Here is a 16,615-nt window from a genome sequence, read left to right on the forward strand (position 1 = left end):
CCCTTTTATTTATTTCGATAATATGTTAGCTTATAATTTTCAGGCATATTTCATTTTACTTTCTAAGTTTGTTAGTCCTGCATGTTCCATGTCCATAAGCCTCTTAACTCTTAAATATGTATTGAATTTTGAAACCAGACCTTCTAGAGTCTCACCTACTTTTTAAACCTTTTTAATATTGTTTTTCTATTCCTGCAGGTTGGATCACTTATAATATGCAGTATGTTTATTTTTGAATATATTTAACCTTCACTCACCTTACCATAATTTGCACCCTTTTATCTGCCAAGGACTGGGAAATTAGTAGCTACGTTTTTTAGGATGTGCTTAAAATAAATTAGTGTTTTCATTTTCCTCAGCTATATGCCCAGAAGTGGAATTACTGGATCATATGGTAGTGCTATTTTCAGCTTCCTGAGGAACCTCCATACAGTTTTCTGTAGTGGCTGCACCAGTTTACATTCCCACCAACAGTGCACAAGAGTTCCCTTTTCTCCATGCCCTCAGCAACACTTATCTCTTGTCTTTCTGATAATGGCCATTCTAACTAGAGTTTTAAAAATTGATTTATTGGATATCAACTTTACAACAGAGATTGTCATATATAGAATCTCTAGGTAATGAAGAAATACAGATTTTGCCTTTTAAGTTCTGAATTCTTGGGAAAAAATTGATATATTGAGTGTTTTGAACAGTTCCTATATTGTTTTTTAATTCCTTACCCCCTCTAAAGAGGCTTGCTAAAGTAAAGGTAAGTATTGAATGATTGCAAATTTCTAATTAGTAGAGGTTGAATTGTAGAAATTAGGCATTTAATACAGTAAGCAGATGCTTAAAATGGCAGATTGGATATACCTACAAGTGGAATAGGAATCTGTCTTTGTGTAAAGGATTGTTCATTATTTTAACTTGATTTTCTAGCGCCAGCTTGCAAGTTTACTCTTTGAGTTGGGATGTACCAGTTCAGCCCTTCAGATATTTGAGAAGCTAGAAATGTGGGAAGATGTTGTCATTTGTTATGAAAGAGCTGGGCAGCATGGGAAGGTATGTAATAGTAAAATTCTGTGTACTGGCCAGGACCTTTCATCTTTGAGCATCTTCTCACTTGTTTTTTAAGCCTGCTTTTGCCAACAGTTCACTTATATTCCCTTTTTCACTTTTTTCCCCAGAAATCTTTTTAATGTTTTCTCTGATTTCCGTTGGGGCAGATTATTTTGTCTGCATGTGTATGTGTATATAAAAGAGAAAAGCAAGGCCCTAAACTGATACAGTATTTGATGTTTGTGAATAAATAATGAAAGCTTTAAACACATTGCACCTTGTGATCTCTTTCCTTTATTAACTCTCCTTCTGTAGACAACTTCAAAATGAACTATTAGAAATTATTTTAAGCACCATTGTGTTGCCTTATGATCAGAGGCTGTGGGTCTGAAGGAAGGTTACCTAGGAGGAGGGCAGCTGGCTTGGCCTGTAGAAAATCCAAAGAGTGTGACAACCCACCCCGCCTTGGGGCAGAAGAGTTGTCAAGTGTGTAATGCATATTTAATTCCACCCTTAAATTGGGTCAAGAGAGAGAATGTTGCCATATTTGCATCTGTTATTAATCTATTGTTTTTTCCCTCATAAATGAAAAGAATTTTTAAAGAAAGAAAAAAGGACTATGCAGAGTGTGTATGTTCAATGGACACATTGAAATCATTTGTTAATTTTGGATTAAAATTTTAAATGGCTAAATTTCTATCATAAATGTAGTACACAGGCAGAGTAAAACCCACAAATTGGATCATTTGTGTCTACAGTCAGCCTTTTGCCGTCACCCTGAAAAAGAGAAATGGTGGTACATGTGTGTCTGTTTCTTAATACCTTTCTAAGTGTGTGTATTTTAGACTAATAGTAAAAGTTACATTCCTTTCGCTAATCACTAATGTCAGTGAAGGTCTTTGAATTGTATTGGGTTAAGGAGAGACTACCATGGTGATAACATGTTACTATAGAAGATTATAGAATTATAATATTTTCATCCTGGGAAAGGGCTCCATAATCATCCGTTCCATTTTTCTCCTTTTCCAGGTAAGGAAAGGAGTCTCTAACGATTCGGGTTAGGTCACAAAGCTAGTTATTGATTAATAACTTAAGAGACCACATGACGTAATGGTTAAAAGCATAGCCCAGACTGCCTGGATTCAAAAGCTAACCTTGGCACATGCTAGCTTTGTGATATTGGGGCAGGTTGCTCAAACATCCCCTAGCCCCCAAGCCTCAGTTTCCTCATCTAGAGGCACATAATCTATCTACCTTACAAGTTTTCGTGGCATAATGTATGTAAACTACATAGAATGGTGCTTTCCTCATAGTGCTGTGTGAGTGTTTGCTGCTATTACTGATTCTAAGACATAATGTTTTTCACATTTTAACGTCTTTGGAATATATCTGTCGCTTGATGGCATCTGTCAGTCGCTGTCAGTCAGGTGGCCATTTGGCCAGGTTGTAATTGCTTGTGCTTGTACAAGTTTAGTTGTAGCTATATTTAGTATCATCATTTCAATTGAGTTATGTACACAGTGTCAGCTCTACATATGTTGGGTTTAATTGCCATTTAAGATATCTTCAAAAAGATTCCCTTATGATATGGCGTTGAAACACAAAGTTATTGAACACACAGTAAAGGACCAAAACAAGGTCAAGAGGTGTGAATTTAGCATTAGTGAAGTAAACATGTGCCATTGGCAAAATCATCACAGTTCCATTTACTTTTCTTTAATAACACTAAAAGCTTTATGGCAGCCAAGAAAGGAAGACATCCCAAAGTAAATGAAGCTGTGTTTTGTACTGAGATCTGTGAAAAAATGGTTGCCACTTAAAATTTCAAGCAGTGTATTGAGGGCAGGAAAAATTGCCAAATTTTTCTGAATAGATTTCAAAAATATCAAAGCACTGAGAGGCTGATGTGATTCATCCATGGCATTGTGTCATAATTTAATTGAAAGCGTTTTTTCTTTTTTTTTTTTTTTTACGGTACGCGGGCCTCTCACTGTTGTGGCCTCTCCCGTTGCGGAGCACAGACTACGGACGCGCAGGCTTAGCAGCCATGGCTCACGGGCCCAGCCACTCTGCGGCATGTGGGATCTTCCCGGACCGGGGCACGAACCCGTGTCCCCTGCATCAGCAGGCAGACACTCAACCACTGTGCCACCAGGGAAGCCCGCATTTTTTTTTTATTAGTTAAGAGTTAGTCTTACTATTGATGGCATCTCACATTTGATGAAGTATAGTATTATGTTTCTTCAGGGACTTAAGTTTTTTTTTTTTTTTAGTGCCCATTGTCTGGCACACAGGTAGTACTCAGATATTTGTTTAACAAAGAAATGAATGGATGAATGAATGGTATCTTGACTCCCAGGATACCATTGATGTAGTTCCCATTGCATCATTCTTCACATCGGTCAGTGAACAAATAATAACTGTATATAAAAATATGGAAATTTTTGAAATAGTGATTTTTGAAATAATTAAGCAAGTTGGTGAATCACAAATACCCAAAGCACATTTTGAAATATTAAATTTATTTAATTATTTTTAGAAAGTATGGAAAGTAGAGACCTTCTCTTATTGTAAAAAAATATATATAATGAGTCCATTCCTTTGGATGGATGGACTATGGAATGGATTTGACTATGTTTCCTAAAGTAGTTGTGGTATTATTATTTTTTAAATTTGCACATAACCTTATAAGAAATGTCTTATAGTAATGATAAACTCCTATGTTTTTAATCACTCTATAAAATGTGCATATTTTAATTTTTAGGAATGCATAGTCATTTACTTTGTCTCAAGTCTTTTGTGAGTTACAGCCAAACATCCTTCAAAATCTTGATATTAGCTTTTTATTTGCCACATAAAAGACTTCCCTTACCTGTTTTTCTTATGCTGTATTTACAGATCAGCTTAATCATAGACCCTAAAAACGTTTGCGTCAAGTTGGAAGCAAATGTTTTATTTCTAAAACAGCTAAGATTCTTTTAGTGTTTGGTTGTGTGCCAGTAGTTGTCACCACATTTTGATTTAAGTGGAAGTTTGTGAAATTTTAATCCTTGCATTTAGTGCTTAATGGCATAATTTATTTTTGAAAGGCAAATTCGGAAAAGTATCTAAATCTAATTATTATGCTCTGGTGCTCATGTTTGCACCCCAGTAGTAAGATCTCAGACTTTCTAATTTAGAAACTACCTACAGAAATTCTCGTTATTTAATGACCACTGGCAAAATAGCCAAGATTAGTTTTGCTTGACCTTGGGGTCAGAACTGGTTCTCATCTGCTAGCATTTAATTTTTTAAGGCTATTTGGCACACTGCAGTTTCCCCAAGGCTTTTCTATAACAAAAGTTTTATTTTGTTGCTCAAATTGGGTCCATAAGTGAAAAGACAAAAGACTGAGCAGGCGTAAGCTGCCTGGAGAGGGCAGGGGGGAAGGAAGTGGAGAGATTCAAGTTGGGACCTCTCTTATTTTCTCTTGTTTCTAGGAAACAAGGCTTACCTGAGATGCAGAGCCTTATCTTTCATTATGCTACAGTTGCAGATCATCGTAGCCTTTGGGCTTTAACATTTTTTTCCTTTAAATTGCCAAGTAAATCTTTTATTTCTAAAACAGCTGAGATTCTTTTTAACATTTGGTTGGGGTTTTCTAAGATAGTTTCTTTATATGATTTAAGAGAGTTCCCACATGTTCTTTTCTCACACTACAGTCGAGTAAGCTTCCTAAAAGGCAAATCTGATCATGTTGTTCTGACTCTTCAGGAACTTCCCTGTGTCTCCAGGATTAACTCAGAGCTCTTTAGCGTGAATGGTCTTCACTTCATGATCTGACTCCTGCTTACCTTGCTAACTGCATTGTCTACCTACTTTTTTTTTTTTTTTAATATTTATTTATTTATTTAGGCAGCGCCAGCTCTTAGTTGTGTCATGCGGGGTCTTTGTCGCCACACATGGGATCTTTGTTGCGGCATGGGGGATCTAGTTCCCTGACCAGGGATCAAACCCGGGCTTCCTGCATTGGGAGCACCGAGTCTTAACCCCTGGACCACGAGGGAAGTCACTACCTACTCTTTTATCTCTGCTTTGCCCCCCTTTGTACTCACTCATCCAGGTTGTGCCCAAAGTTCTGGTAGGACTAAACTACTTGTAAGTCTTGAATTTTCAGCATTGTTTGACCTCAGAACCTTTGCACATGCTATTGTCTGTCTAGAACTTGTCCTCCTTAGCTCACTCCTTATTCTTCAGATGTCTCTTTGGTGATTGCTTCCTACAGTGTACTTTCCCTGAAATCTCCCTTGAAGATTTGGTGATATTCTCCTGTGTGCTCCTATAACACCCAACAGTGCTTTTATCCTTCATGTGCTGGCTTAACTCACCTGCTAAACTGTAAGCTGTTTAAGAGCCAGACTTGTGTCTGTATTATTTATAGCTGTCTCGCCAACACTTACCACAGGCCTGGAGCCTAGGGAGAGCTTAAATATATTTGCTGAATGAATGATTAGTAGGTGTTCGTAGAATAGTGATTGCATTGAAGCAAATTCCCAAGTAGACACTCCTTATGGACTTTACATGTGGTGAAAGATACCTCTCCAACCCCTGCTATATATTTTCTCTCCAAAAACAAATTATAACATCTCACCCCTCTCATTTCAACCTTTTAATTTTAGGAATAGAAATAGGAGCCTTCGAGAACTTTTATTTTTGCTCTGCAGATGCTAAGATACTGTGAGCATGCTGTTATTATGTAATGCAATTTTGAGAGCCTTTTATGTACTACATTCTTTATAGAATTATTTTCTCACTGTCATTTAATATTTGTAACAGCCTACAAAGTATGAATTGTTTTTGCCACTCTACTGATTAGCCTTAGTAAGTAGCAGATTTTGGAATCCAAGCTCAGACCTTCCTTTCCTCTAAAGCCCACACTGCTTCCCCAGCATCTGCCCCCCATCCTGGTTGTTGTTAATCCCTTAAAATTTGATGGTCAGTTTGTAAGTTAAAACCTGTTGTGTTCACTTGAATGAGGAAGATAGGCAAAACAACTGAAAATATAACTTGGTGTACAAATAGGAGATGACCAACTAATTGGATAACAAGGGCTGTTTTTTTTTTTTTGTTTCTGTTTTTTTTTTTTTAATTTTTTTTTAAATTTATTTAATTTTTGTCTGTGTTGGGTCTTCGCTTTTGCACAACGGCTTTCTCTAGTTGTGGCGAGCGGGGGCCTCTCACTGTCATGGCCTCTCCCGTTGCGGAGCACAGGCTCCAGACGTGCAGGCTCAGTAGTTGTGGCTCACGGGCCCATTTGCTCCGCGACATGTGGGATCTTCCCAGACCAGGGCTCGAACCCGTGTCCCCTGCATTAGCAGGCAGATTCTCAACCACTGCGCCACCAGGGAAGCCCAACAAGGGCTGTTTTTAATTATTCTGTTTTATCTTGGACCTGGAATATTTATGTTGGCAGGTACCCTTTGAAAAATCAAGCCAGAGCGTGGTGCAGTTACACACATAAATGTAAAGAGCAATTAGTGAAGAGTTGGCTCAGTCAGAGAGTGAATAAGACTAGGCATCACCCCACGGAAAAGGGGAGTGAGCGACTGGGCTGAGATGAAGTGTTTTGTACTTTTCACCTCTCAGTTGCCTCTCACAGAACAAGAATGTAGGCTAGGGATAAACTGCCTTTCTGCTAGAAGGATTGTCTGTGACAGCCGTAAGAGTACAAGGTTCTTTGGTGCTCTCTTAGTTCTGCCCTCTCGTCCCATTCACTGTGTCAAGGGCAGTAGAGCACCTTTCCAGTGGTCCAGCTCCCTGTTTTTGAGAAACAGTCTCTGCAGTAGTAAAAATTAGAATCCATTTTCCTCTGTGCTTCAGAGGAAAAGACTGAGTTAGACTATGCCCAAAGTTGTTTGAGCTGTACGCACAACACACACACACACACACACACAAACACACACACACACTTTTAAAAACCTGAAGCTATTGTCAGATGGCCAAATCTAATTCATAGTACGACTTTAAATTCTTAGCCTGCCATTTATTGGTCCCCTTGGAGCAAACCTCTACTTGTTAAGCCTAATTCTGTCATTTCTGTAGTCCTCAAATGCACTTGTTATAATTAGTACCATCTCTGGGTCTAGAGCTCATTTCCCCACCTTCATTTTTTTGCCAGGAGAGCTTCCTGTAGTTGTTGGTCTACCAATTCCCCTACCTACATACTGACCAGATGCAGTGTCAGATGAGGGCCACTCTTATCGCACATTAGAATTTTTAATTCCTTCCTCTCATTCACAAAATCAAGGCCCAAATCGCAGCCAGGAAGGGCAGTTTGTTTTGATAATTCCTTCTGACTCAAGTAGGAATAATTTTCTTGAAATGTTTTATTTTTCTTTTTATTAGATACTGAACTGAACTTTCACCCATATTCTTTACCCCAAATGCAGGGCCTTGTCTCTGACAGGGTGCTTCCTGGAATCCTAGTGTGCTTCGGGTAGGGTCCCTGCTTCAAACCCGAATATCCCATATAACAGCTTGTAGAAAAATATACCTTCATAAATGTAAGTGAGTCCCAATATGGCATATTTTTCACTATATTAACTTTTTTCTTGCATGTATCTAAAATTCTCAGTTACCTCTCAACACTGGACTGTTTGATCAAAAGGTACATCACCAGGGTACGGAACTTAGGCTGTCAGTTTTGCTCCTCGGTATTTTTAGTCCTAAGGAGAGTCACTTCTTAGGTGTGATCACTTGCATGAGAAGGGCCTGTGAAATTCAGATTCTGCTGTATGACCTCTCTGTTTGCTAGGACTAACTTGTTGTTAGATCATTCCTAATTTAGTCATGCTCAGTGTTGATGTCAGCCAGAGCATGTCCCCAAAATGTTCTCCCTTTGTTCTCAGTAGGAAGAATCTTTTATGTCTCATTTAGAATCTGAAGCCCTTTGTGATTTCAGTGTTAGTTTCAGTTGAATTCATCCAACATTTATAGAGTACCTGCTCTGTGCTGGGCAATGGTATTCCAAAGATGAGAATGAGAAAAAAAGTTACCTCCAAGGAGCTTATAGTCTGATAGTGCAGATATTTGTGAGCAGAATACTTTAGTATAGTGTGACAGATGCTAAGATGGAAGTGTGTAGATTCCAAGTTCTACTTGGCCAGCAAAATATTTCTCCCACTGCTATCCTTCTATAAAGCAACATTCTACTCAGTTTGTATCTTGTACAGATTCTTTCTCTGAGATCTACAGGGCCTCCTCCTGTGATTCCACACATTTTCATAAAAAACCGATGTTTGGTTGAAATCAGCCTTGAGTGGAAAAATTCAGCTTTAACCTTGTAGCATCAGTACTTTTCCCCTTTGTCCTTACTTCCTCTAGTCCTGTTACATGAACACCTGGGTTACATGAACACCTGGGTTACATAAACGCCTGTTTAACAGTTGACAACAGCAATTCTTCTGTCTTTGGAGAAACTGTACACAGTGACTAATATGATTATTTATAGAAAATTTTAATGTTTCTAGAAGCTGTGTCAAGTTTCTATCCTTCTTCCTAGTAGTGAAGCCTCAAGCATCTTGCTTTCCAATCTGGTTTTCCAGTGGAGGGATTGAGAAGAAACACAAACATTAGTTTAGGGCTTACTGTGTGCCTGACAAAATGCTAGGTACATTTCACATCTAATTCTTCATCTTAATTTTTGGATATAAATTTGTTATTTATTTGGCTGAGTTGGGTCTTCATTGCTGCGCGCGGGCTTTCTCTAGTTGCAGCGAGTGGGGGCTACTCTTCATTGCGGTGCGCGGGCTTCTCATTGCGGTGGCTTCTCTTGTTGCGGAGCACAGGCTCTAGGCATGTGGGCTTCAGTAGTTGTGGCATGCAGGCTCAGTAGTTGTGGCTTGCGGGCTCTAGAGCACAGGCTCAACAGTCGTGGCACACGGGCTTAGTTTCCGCGGCATGTGGGATCTTCCCAGACCAGGGCTGGAACCCGTGTCCCTTGCACTGGCAGGTGGATTCTTAACCACTGCACCACCAGGGAAGTCCCTCACAGATCTTCTTATTGTTCGAAGTCTATAGAATGAACTATGCAACACAGTTTTCTAGGGACATGTTAGGGCCCTTTTGGTTTTAAGAGAACCAACATATACTAGCTTAGGCAAAAAAAGGAATTTATAGGTTCATGCAACTGAAAATTCTAGTAGACCCATCATGATAGCCGTATCCAGGGGCTGAGATGATGTTGTCTCTCAAAGAGCCAGACAAGATGGCCCCTGGAAGCTCAAGGTTAGTAATCCCATTGGAAAAATACAGTCAACTCCATGGCTGTAACAGAAAAGTTCTGAACTGCCTGAGGCATGTGCCCTTGCCTCTGATAGGCCCTACCTGTACCACATGGAATGGTTTCCCCTCAGGGAAGGGGAATCAGAAGATCAGAGAATAGATGCTGAGCAGGAAAAAGAGCAGTTGATGTCCACTGTAGGGTGGGAGTTTAATTTTCTAAATCTGAAGTTGGAAGAGGTATTTTGTTTGGCTTACATAGTGTTTTGGAAAAAAATTAGAGTAAGCATTTTCAGGCAATTTCATCTAAAAATCTAGATTTCTTCTCTTAAAGAATCAAATGATGTGGAAACATTGGGGCAAATTCCCATATTCTTGTGCTAACTGGCTGGAGTTGAGGAGTGGCTCCTTCCTTTGTATGTTCAATCGCCAGCCTACTTTATTCATTCTCAATAATTGGCAAGAATCTCTGGGCATTTGAGTGAGTGACCCTTGCTCTAAGCACTGCAGGTTTTCCTGGTAGAGTAAGGAGAGTGTTATTCCAGCCATAATTCATAAGGTTCTGTGTAAGTCTTGGCTGAGTTAATTTTATGCTGAGATTCACTGTGCCTAGTCATTGCTGTAAAGTTGTATTAAGAATAGTAATTAGTTGTGTGGAATTACAAAATAAAATAGATATGTAAGATATGTATATATGTGTGGGTAAGGGAATGGTCTTTGAGGTTTGCAGGTTCCTGTAGGCACCCCAGGTTCATTGCAGCCATTTGCCACTTGAAGTATGCCTTTGCATGTTTGGGAATGTATTTTTATCCTACTTCATAGATGTTAAGATGACAAATTTCTTGTATTGTGTAAGAACATACATCTGTGTTTTCCAGTAGGGAAGCCAGAAATACCAAAGCTTTTCACATTCTGTGAAGATTTCTGACCACCCACATTTTGACACTGCAGAAGTGATATTACAAGCCCTTGTGCTTTATTTATGTTCACTGGGCACATCTTTTTTAGTTCTTTATTTGGTAATAAATTATATAAATTGAGTGGATAAGTGGAGGAGGGAAGAGAAAATAGAACATGTTGGAGAGAGTGAGGAAGACTGAGGGTGTGACTAATTGAAGAGAGCAAATATATTGCCTGCAAGCATTGCCCTTGGGGGAGATCAGTCTGTCGGCAGGATGAAGAGGTGTAAGTGCTCAAGGAGAAAGAATTGACTTATCTAAAGAACTGTGGGATAGGAATTTGAGGAAAAAAGAGGCCCATTTAGACTAAGCAGAGTCACTGCTCTAGTGTTTCTTACCTTCTTCTGGAAGCTGCCCCACTCTTGCCCTCCAGACCCATCTTCCAGAATTGATATTATTTATTATTGATATATAGGCATTTATAACTGTAAAATTTCCTCTAAGCACTGCTTTCACTGCATCCCATAAGTTTTGGCATATTATATATTTGTTTCCATTTATCTCAAAGTGTTTTCAATTTCCCTGTGATTTCTTTTTTGACTTACTGTTTATTTAACAGTGTGTTGTTTAATTTCCACATATTTGTGAATTTCTCAAATTTCTTTGTTACTGATTTCTAATTTCATCCCATTGTAGTTGGAGAATATCCTTTGTGTGACTTCTACACTTTCAGATTTATTGAGACATTTTATGACCTAACATATAGTATATCTTCTGGAGAATGTTCTGTGTGCACTTGAGAAGAATGTGTATTCCACTGTTGTTGGACAGAGTGTCCTTTAAGTGTCTGTTGGGTCTAGTTGGTTTATAGCATTGTTCAAGTCTTCTATTTCTGTCTTCTGTATAGTTGTGCTATTCATTATTAAAAGTTGGATATTGAAGTCTCCAAATATTATTGTTGAATTTGTATTTCTCCCTTCAGATCTGTCAGTTTTTGCTTGGGGCTCTGTTTTTAGGTGAGTATATACTCGCAACTATTCTATCTTCTTGATGGAGTGAATATTTATCATTAAAATATGCCTTTCTTTGTTCTAGTAACAATTTTTGTCTTAAGGTGTATTTTGTCTTATATTAGTATAGCTACTCCAGCTTTCTTTTGGTTACTGTTTCCACGATGTGTTATCTTCCTTTTTATTTTTAAAAAATTTTCAATCTGTTTGTGTCTGAATCTAAAGTGTGTCCCTTGTAGACAGCATTTAGTTGAATCATAATTTTAAAATCCTTTCTGCCAATCTTGGCTTTGATTGGAGTATTTAATCCCTTTACATTTAATTTAATTACTGATAGTGTAGGATGTATGTTGGTCATTTTGTTTTCTATATGTCTTTTTTATTTCCCCATTACTGCCTTCTTTGTGGCTAAATGGTTGTTTTCTACTTCTAGTATACCATTTTAATTCCGTTGTCATTTCTTTTACTTTTTTTTCTTTTTGAGTTTCTTAGTCCTTGTACTAGGCATTATTTAAAATAACAGATTTTAAGTGTCTTTTAAGTCCATCATATGGACATCCTCAGGGATGGTTTCTACTTTTTTTTCCCATGTAAGGGCCATACTTTCTTGTTTCTTTGTGTAGTTTCAGATTGGTTAGCTTAATGGTCAGCTAATGATTGGACAGAAAATTCCTTAAATGCCTAAATTAGGAAGTCTCCCAGTCTTTGATGGTGGGCTCTAGGTGTGTGTGTGTTGGGGTACGCTTTCAGCACTTAGCCAGGCAGTTGACAACTCTGCCTTAGCATTCACTAACTGCTTGTGCAAAGCCTCAGGGTCATCCTGAGGTGAGAGCATAGGGCCTTCTCAGGTCTTTCCTGAACATGTGCACAGCCCTACACATGCATGGACTTCTAGATTCCCACCAATATGGTGGAGTTTTTCAAAGCCCTTATGTATATCTCATTCCTTTATTTTCCTTTAAGTGTTTTGTATAGCCTATTGTTTGCCCCAGCTGTTACTACCTCAGGCAGCTGCAGAATTAATTAATTGTCTCTAATTGTTTTTGACAAAGGGTAGTCACTGGACAAGTTCAGAGTTAGGTTAAGTAAAGACAGCTTTGCAAGTGGGCTCTTCCAGGGAACCACCAGACAGTTTTCTGGGAATGAAACTTCAGAGGAGCTCCAAACCCATTTTGTTCCCTCTGGTGGCTGCTGGGCTGATAATTTTCCCATGATAATAAGCTGTTGGTTTTCAAGGCTAGTGCAGAGCTGGAGAAGAGGGAATAGGAATGGTACATGTTAAAATGACACAAAGCTTGCTGTTCTTACCAAGAGTTTTATCATTTTCTTGAATAAACACTCCCTGGGTTATTTCAAATCTTTGATTAATTTCCAGAGTTCTGAAAAAGTTGATTCTAACACTTTTTTCCAGTTTTCTTTGTTGCTTTTGTGGTGCAGGGAAATTTTAGAGGTCCTTATACCACCATTTTTGCTCATGTGAAAATAGGAAAAGTATTGAACCTGAAATCAAGGTCCTGTTTTTCAACTTAGTAGGTTTTGGTTTGGGGCTTACCAGTTGATCAAGGAATCTAAACTTGTATTTGTCTTAAAAATGGGCATATTAGTATCTACCTCTCAGAATTATTACAGAGGTTAAGTGAGATAATGCATTTAATAATGTGCTGAATAAAAACTAATCTGTAAATACTGTCAGATGGAAGGACATGTAAGGCATTTAAAAGGAAAAATGAAAAAAACAATTTTATCATTCAGGTTTTGTTTATGAAAGCAGAGCCACTTTGAGTATTTTGGGGAATAGAGGTTCGCTAAAAGAATTAGATATTACACACATGTGGGAAGGAAAATGAAGGAGTGAAAGAGGGAGTAAGAGGATCAGGGAAAGAATCATTTAACGATCCACTTGAAGCATTGGCACAAGTGCATCAGTCAGAACTTACAGGGGAATCTGAGAAGCCACGTACTTCTAGCCATTGCAATGAGAGGATGAAGAAGGAACTTGTGGAGAGGTCTGTGGAAAGCTGTTGGATCTCTGTAGCTACAAGCTCCGTGGGTCCAAAGTGAAGTGTCTTATGGTGGGCCTGGGATTGCTATTGGTTGGCAGGGCCAGCAAGTGGAAAGACAAGATGGACACATAGAGCATGGTCAAGCTGGGATCTTCAGGACATCTCTGCCTCTTGTTTGATGTCATATTTAACCATGACAACCTTCCAAGAGTAAAGGATGTTTGTTGCTTTACTTCTGCCTTTCAAATCCATAGCAAGTTTCCCTTCTGACCAACTCTAACACGAAATCAGAAGGGAAAGGGATTTTAGGAAACGTAGTTCCCAGCTTAAGCAAGTACATAGCATGATCTGGTACATATGACTATGCAGTGGTTTAGTCCTTTTACTTGGGAGTTTACTTATTTGGAAAGTGACAAACTACTAATAAGCCCAGAGTATTGTATTTTTTAATACAATTAATTATTTTTTATTTTTTTGGCCAGTTTTTTGGATCTTAGTTTCCTGACCAGGGATCAAACCCACTGGACTGCCAGGGAATTCCCAGACACAGAGTATTTTATAGATTGTGTTGTATATGTAAAGAAGAATTTCTGATTTGGGGGGAAACGTACAGTTTCTTCAAAAGAGGTTTAGATATTGAAGCATTCTTAGGGCATATAAGAACAAAAATAACTAGAAATAATAACAAAAATAACACATAAACATTTATTTTACATATCTTGCTTTATTTAATAGATGAGTTCCTTCTAAGGAACGTATAAAATGAATTTTTATAAATGAAAATTTTCCTAATAACAAATTACAGTGACAAGAGTATATAATTTCCAATTGGTTTTTGATTGACATTGGCATATAATTTTTTATTTTAGTTTCTTGACCTTTTTTATTAGCATGATGTCATCAAGACTGGTAAGGCCTAATGGAATAGTGAGACAATCAAGATACTTGCAGACTGAATTATACCATAAGTCTATGAAATTCTGAGGAAAGACAGGGAAGTCTACTTTTCTCTGTGCTAGTTAAAGCCCACTGCATTTGATGTTGCCTGGCTATTGGGTAGAGAAAAATGTATTTGTTGTATCAGTACCTGCTTAGCATATGTCAGGGGCTGTGATTATTTGCTACAGTAAAGAGATCATGTCTGGAACAGTAGCTATAATTAGAGCACCATTACATTAAGTTTATAATAATCTATGACACTTTCCAGGACCCGTCTGTGTTCTCAATTTAAATGGGTAGGTTAAACGGCCCATGCACACACGTACAAACACACACACTTTGCAGTGTCTCTCAAGTTTTTGATAGTGGCGCACATGTCTGTGGTTTGTATAGATAATGCGGTGTTGCTTTGGGTTTTCTCTTTTAATGAGGAGAAGCAGCTTCAGAGGCTTTCACTTGGCCCTTTATTGGCCCACAGTAGCACTCACTGTGGACTCTGCTTGTTGCTGGATGTATGTAATTCAGCTCTGTATTCAACTAGGGAAGTAACCACTGGGTGGGTTCGGGACTTAGTCCATCCCATGGTAGGCTTAGTATCTCCCATAAACCCGCTAACTCAACATGGTGATATTCTGGGTCCCCAGGGATTAGCAGTAACTAAGAGCTAATCAACCCTGAAAAGAGGAGATATTTCTTTTTCCCCAGGATAAAATTACCTGGTAAATGGTTATAATTACTTATTTAGGGAAGAAGAATTGTGGTATACACGTGTTATGTTATCACAGGGTCCTTTCTCACCAGTACTGAGTTGCTTGCTTAGGTATTTGTTTGCTTATAAGAGGCTCTGAGTCTGTGAAATGACTCAGGGATAGGAATTGGGTGAGAGACAGTGTGTCAGCATGGTGATTCAGGTCAGACATCTAGTCTCCAAATCTAGATTTTTTTTTTTAAGTCTTACGTAGATCAAGTTGTACTTAGTTGGCTGTTTATCTAATTTGGTTAAAAATCTTTATGATCAGTTGGCCATCACCTATGATCCATGCTAGTCACACCATTCTCCTTATCACTCTGGATGTGCCTGTTACAAAGAACTATGTTCGTCTTGCTTCCAGGGGCTATCAGCAAGTCTCTGCTACCTTGGCTTCTGATCATCCCCACTGAAATCAGGAAGCCCATTTAACAGAAGGACCTCTCGGCTTTACCCCCAGCTTACATAGGATATCTACTATAGCACTTTTCAAAATGCTGATACTCCCAGGTATAATGTATTTCTCAAAGTCAGGGTGAAAGGAGTATCCCCTTGGCCTTAATGGGGGACACAGGTAGGGTGGGTAACAGGTTGCAAATGCTAAATTAACAACAGCCTTTTCTTCTGAGTTGTTGGATTCTTTCTTCCATATTACACCAAGCAATTTTTGGCATCTCAGCCTTCGTTTTGGCCATGTTTGAGTCTAGGTTTTAGTCAAGCAGTTGAGCAAATAGTTGGAACCATCCCCAGCTGCTTGAGTTAGAACTGTGAATCAAAATTTTCTGATGAGTGTCTACATTAAGCTGATTTAAAATTATGATCCTCTTTGTCTATGGTCTAGCTCCCTTAGAATCTTTTTCCACATGGTCCCAAGGTTTTCCCTCTAGAAAGTAACAAAATCTTGCAGTTCTTTTTGTGTATAAACCCATTTACATGTCTGGAGGCAATGAGGGGTGGGAGGGGTTAGGTAATAGGAGAGAATTGGCATTCTCTTGCAAAGTAACTCCTTGAGGTGTAGTTGTTACACTGTCCTTAAGCAAGGTAGCACTAGTCTTGTCAGATAGGGGAGGGTTGCCTCTGCTGGCTTAGGAAACTCCATAGAATCTGGGGGTTTTCTGTTATCTGAATCGAGTTTTAGTGATGTGCTGTCAAGAGAAATGCCTCAACTACACTGTAAGGTCATTTCAGCAAAAATCCTGCTGTGGCTACAATCTGTTATACACAATTTGGTTGAATACATACACGTATATACATAAAAATAAATATATTAAATACAAAGTATATTGAAATGTACCTACTGAAAATATATCGAATACAGAATTATAGTTAGATACATTAATAACTGCTGTATTATCTGTGAATAAAGGAATTACATGGATTATATTTGAAAACTTCATGTTTATTTTGGCCGTTTAGGACTTGGAATTGTTTTCTCTTAGAACCTGTTTTATAAATTCTGGTTTCATTTTCAGACTAGCCTAAAAGACCTACATAACCCATACTGTATCAGAAATGCAAAAGAGGCCATAGCATCCGAAGACACTTTTAGAAGCACAGCCGTCTTTTAAAAGATTTCACAAAAATTAGACTGCTTAAGACTTAAATTATAGATATGTTGAACCTAAAGAAAATAAGATATACAGACTTTAAGATTGCCAGCCATGCAAGTTAGGGGGTCTAAACTACCATTCTAGCTACCAAAGGATGGCTTCCTGG

At 38.4% G+C, this 16,615-nt stretch overlaps 1 protein-coding gene across 1 annotated transcript in view; it reads left to right on the forward strand.

Moving 5' to 3' along the window:
• Positions 1-16,615, forward strand: part of TTC27 (tetratricopeptide repeat domain 27) — a 173,112-nt gene that overhangs the window by 96,623 nt on the left and 59,874 nt on the right. The window contains exon 12 of the mRNA XM_082672271.1: positions 922-1,044. Within this exon, the coding sequence (XP_082528397.1) occupies positions 922-1,044 (123 nt within the window). The remainder of the gene's footprint in view (positions 1-921; positions 1,045-16,615) is intronic.

The sequence above is a fragment of the Grampus griseus genome (assembly GCF_964374135.1).
Source record: "Grampus griseus genome assembly, chromosome: 15".
In the NCBI taxonomy this organism is placed as follows: Eukaryota; Metazoa; Chordata; class Mammalia; order Artiodactyla; family Delphinidae; genus Grampus; species Grampus griseus.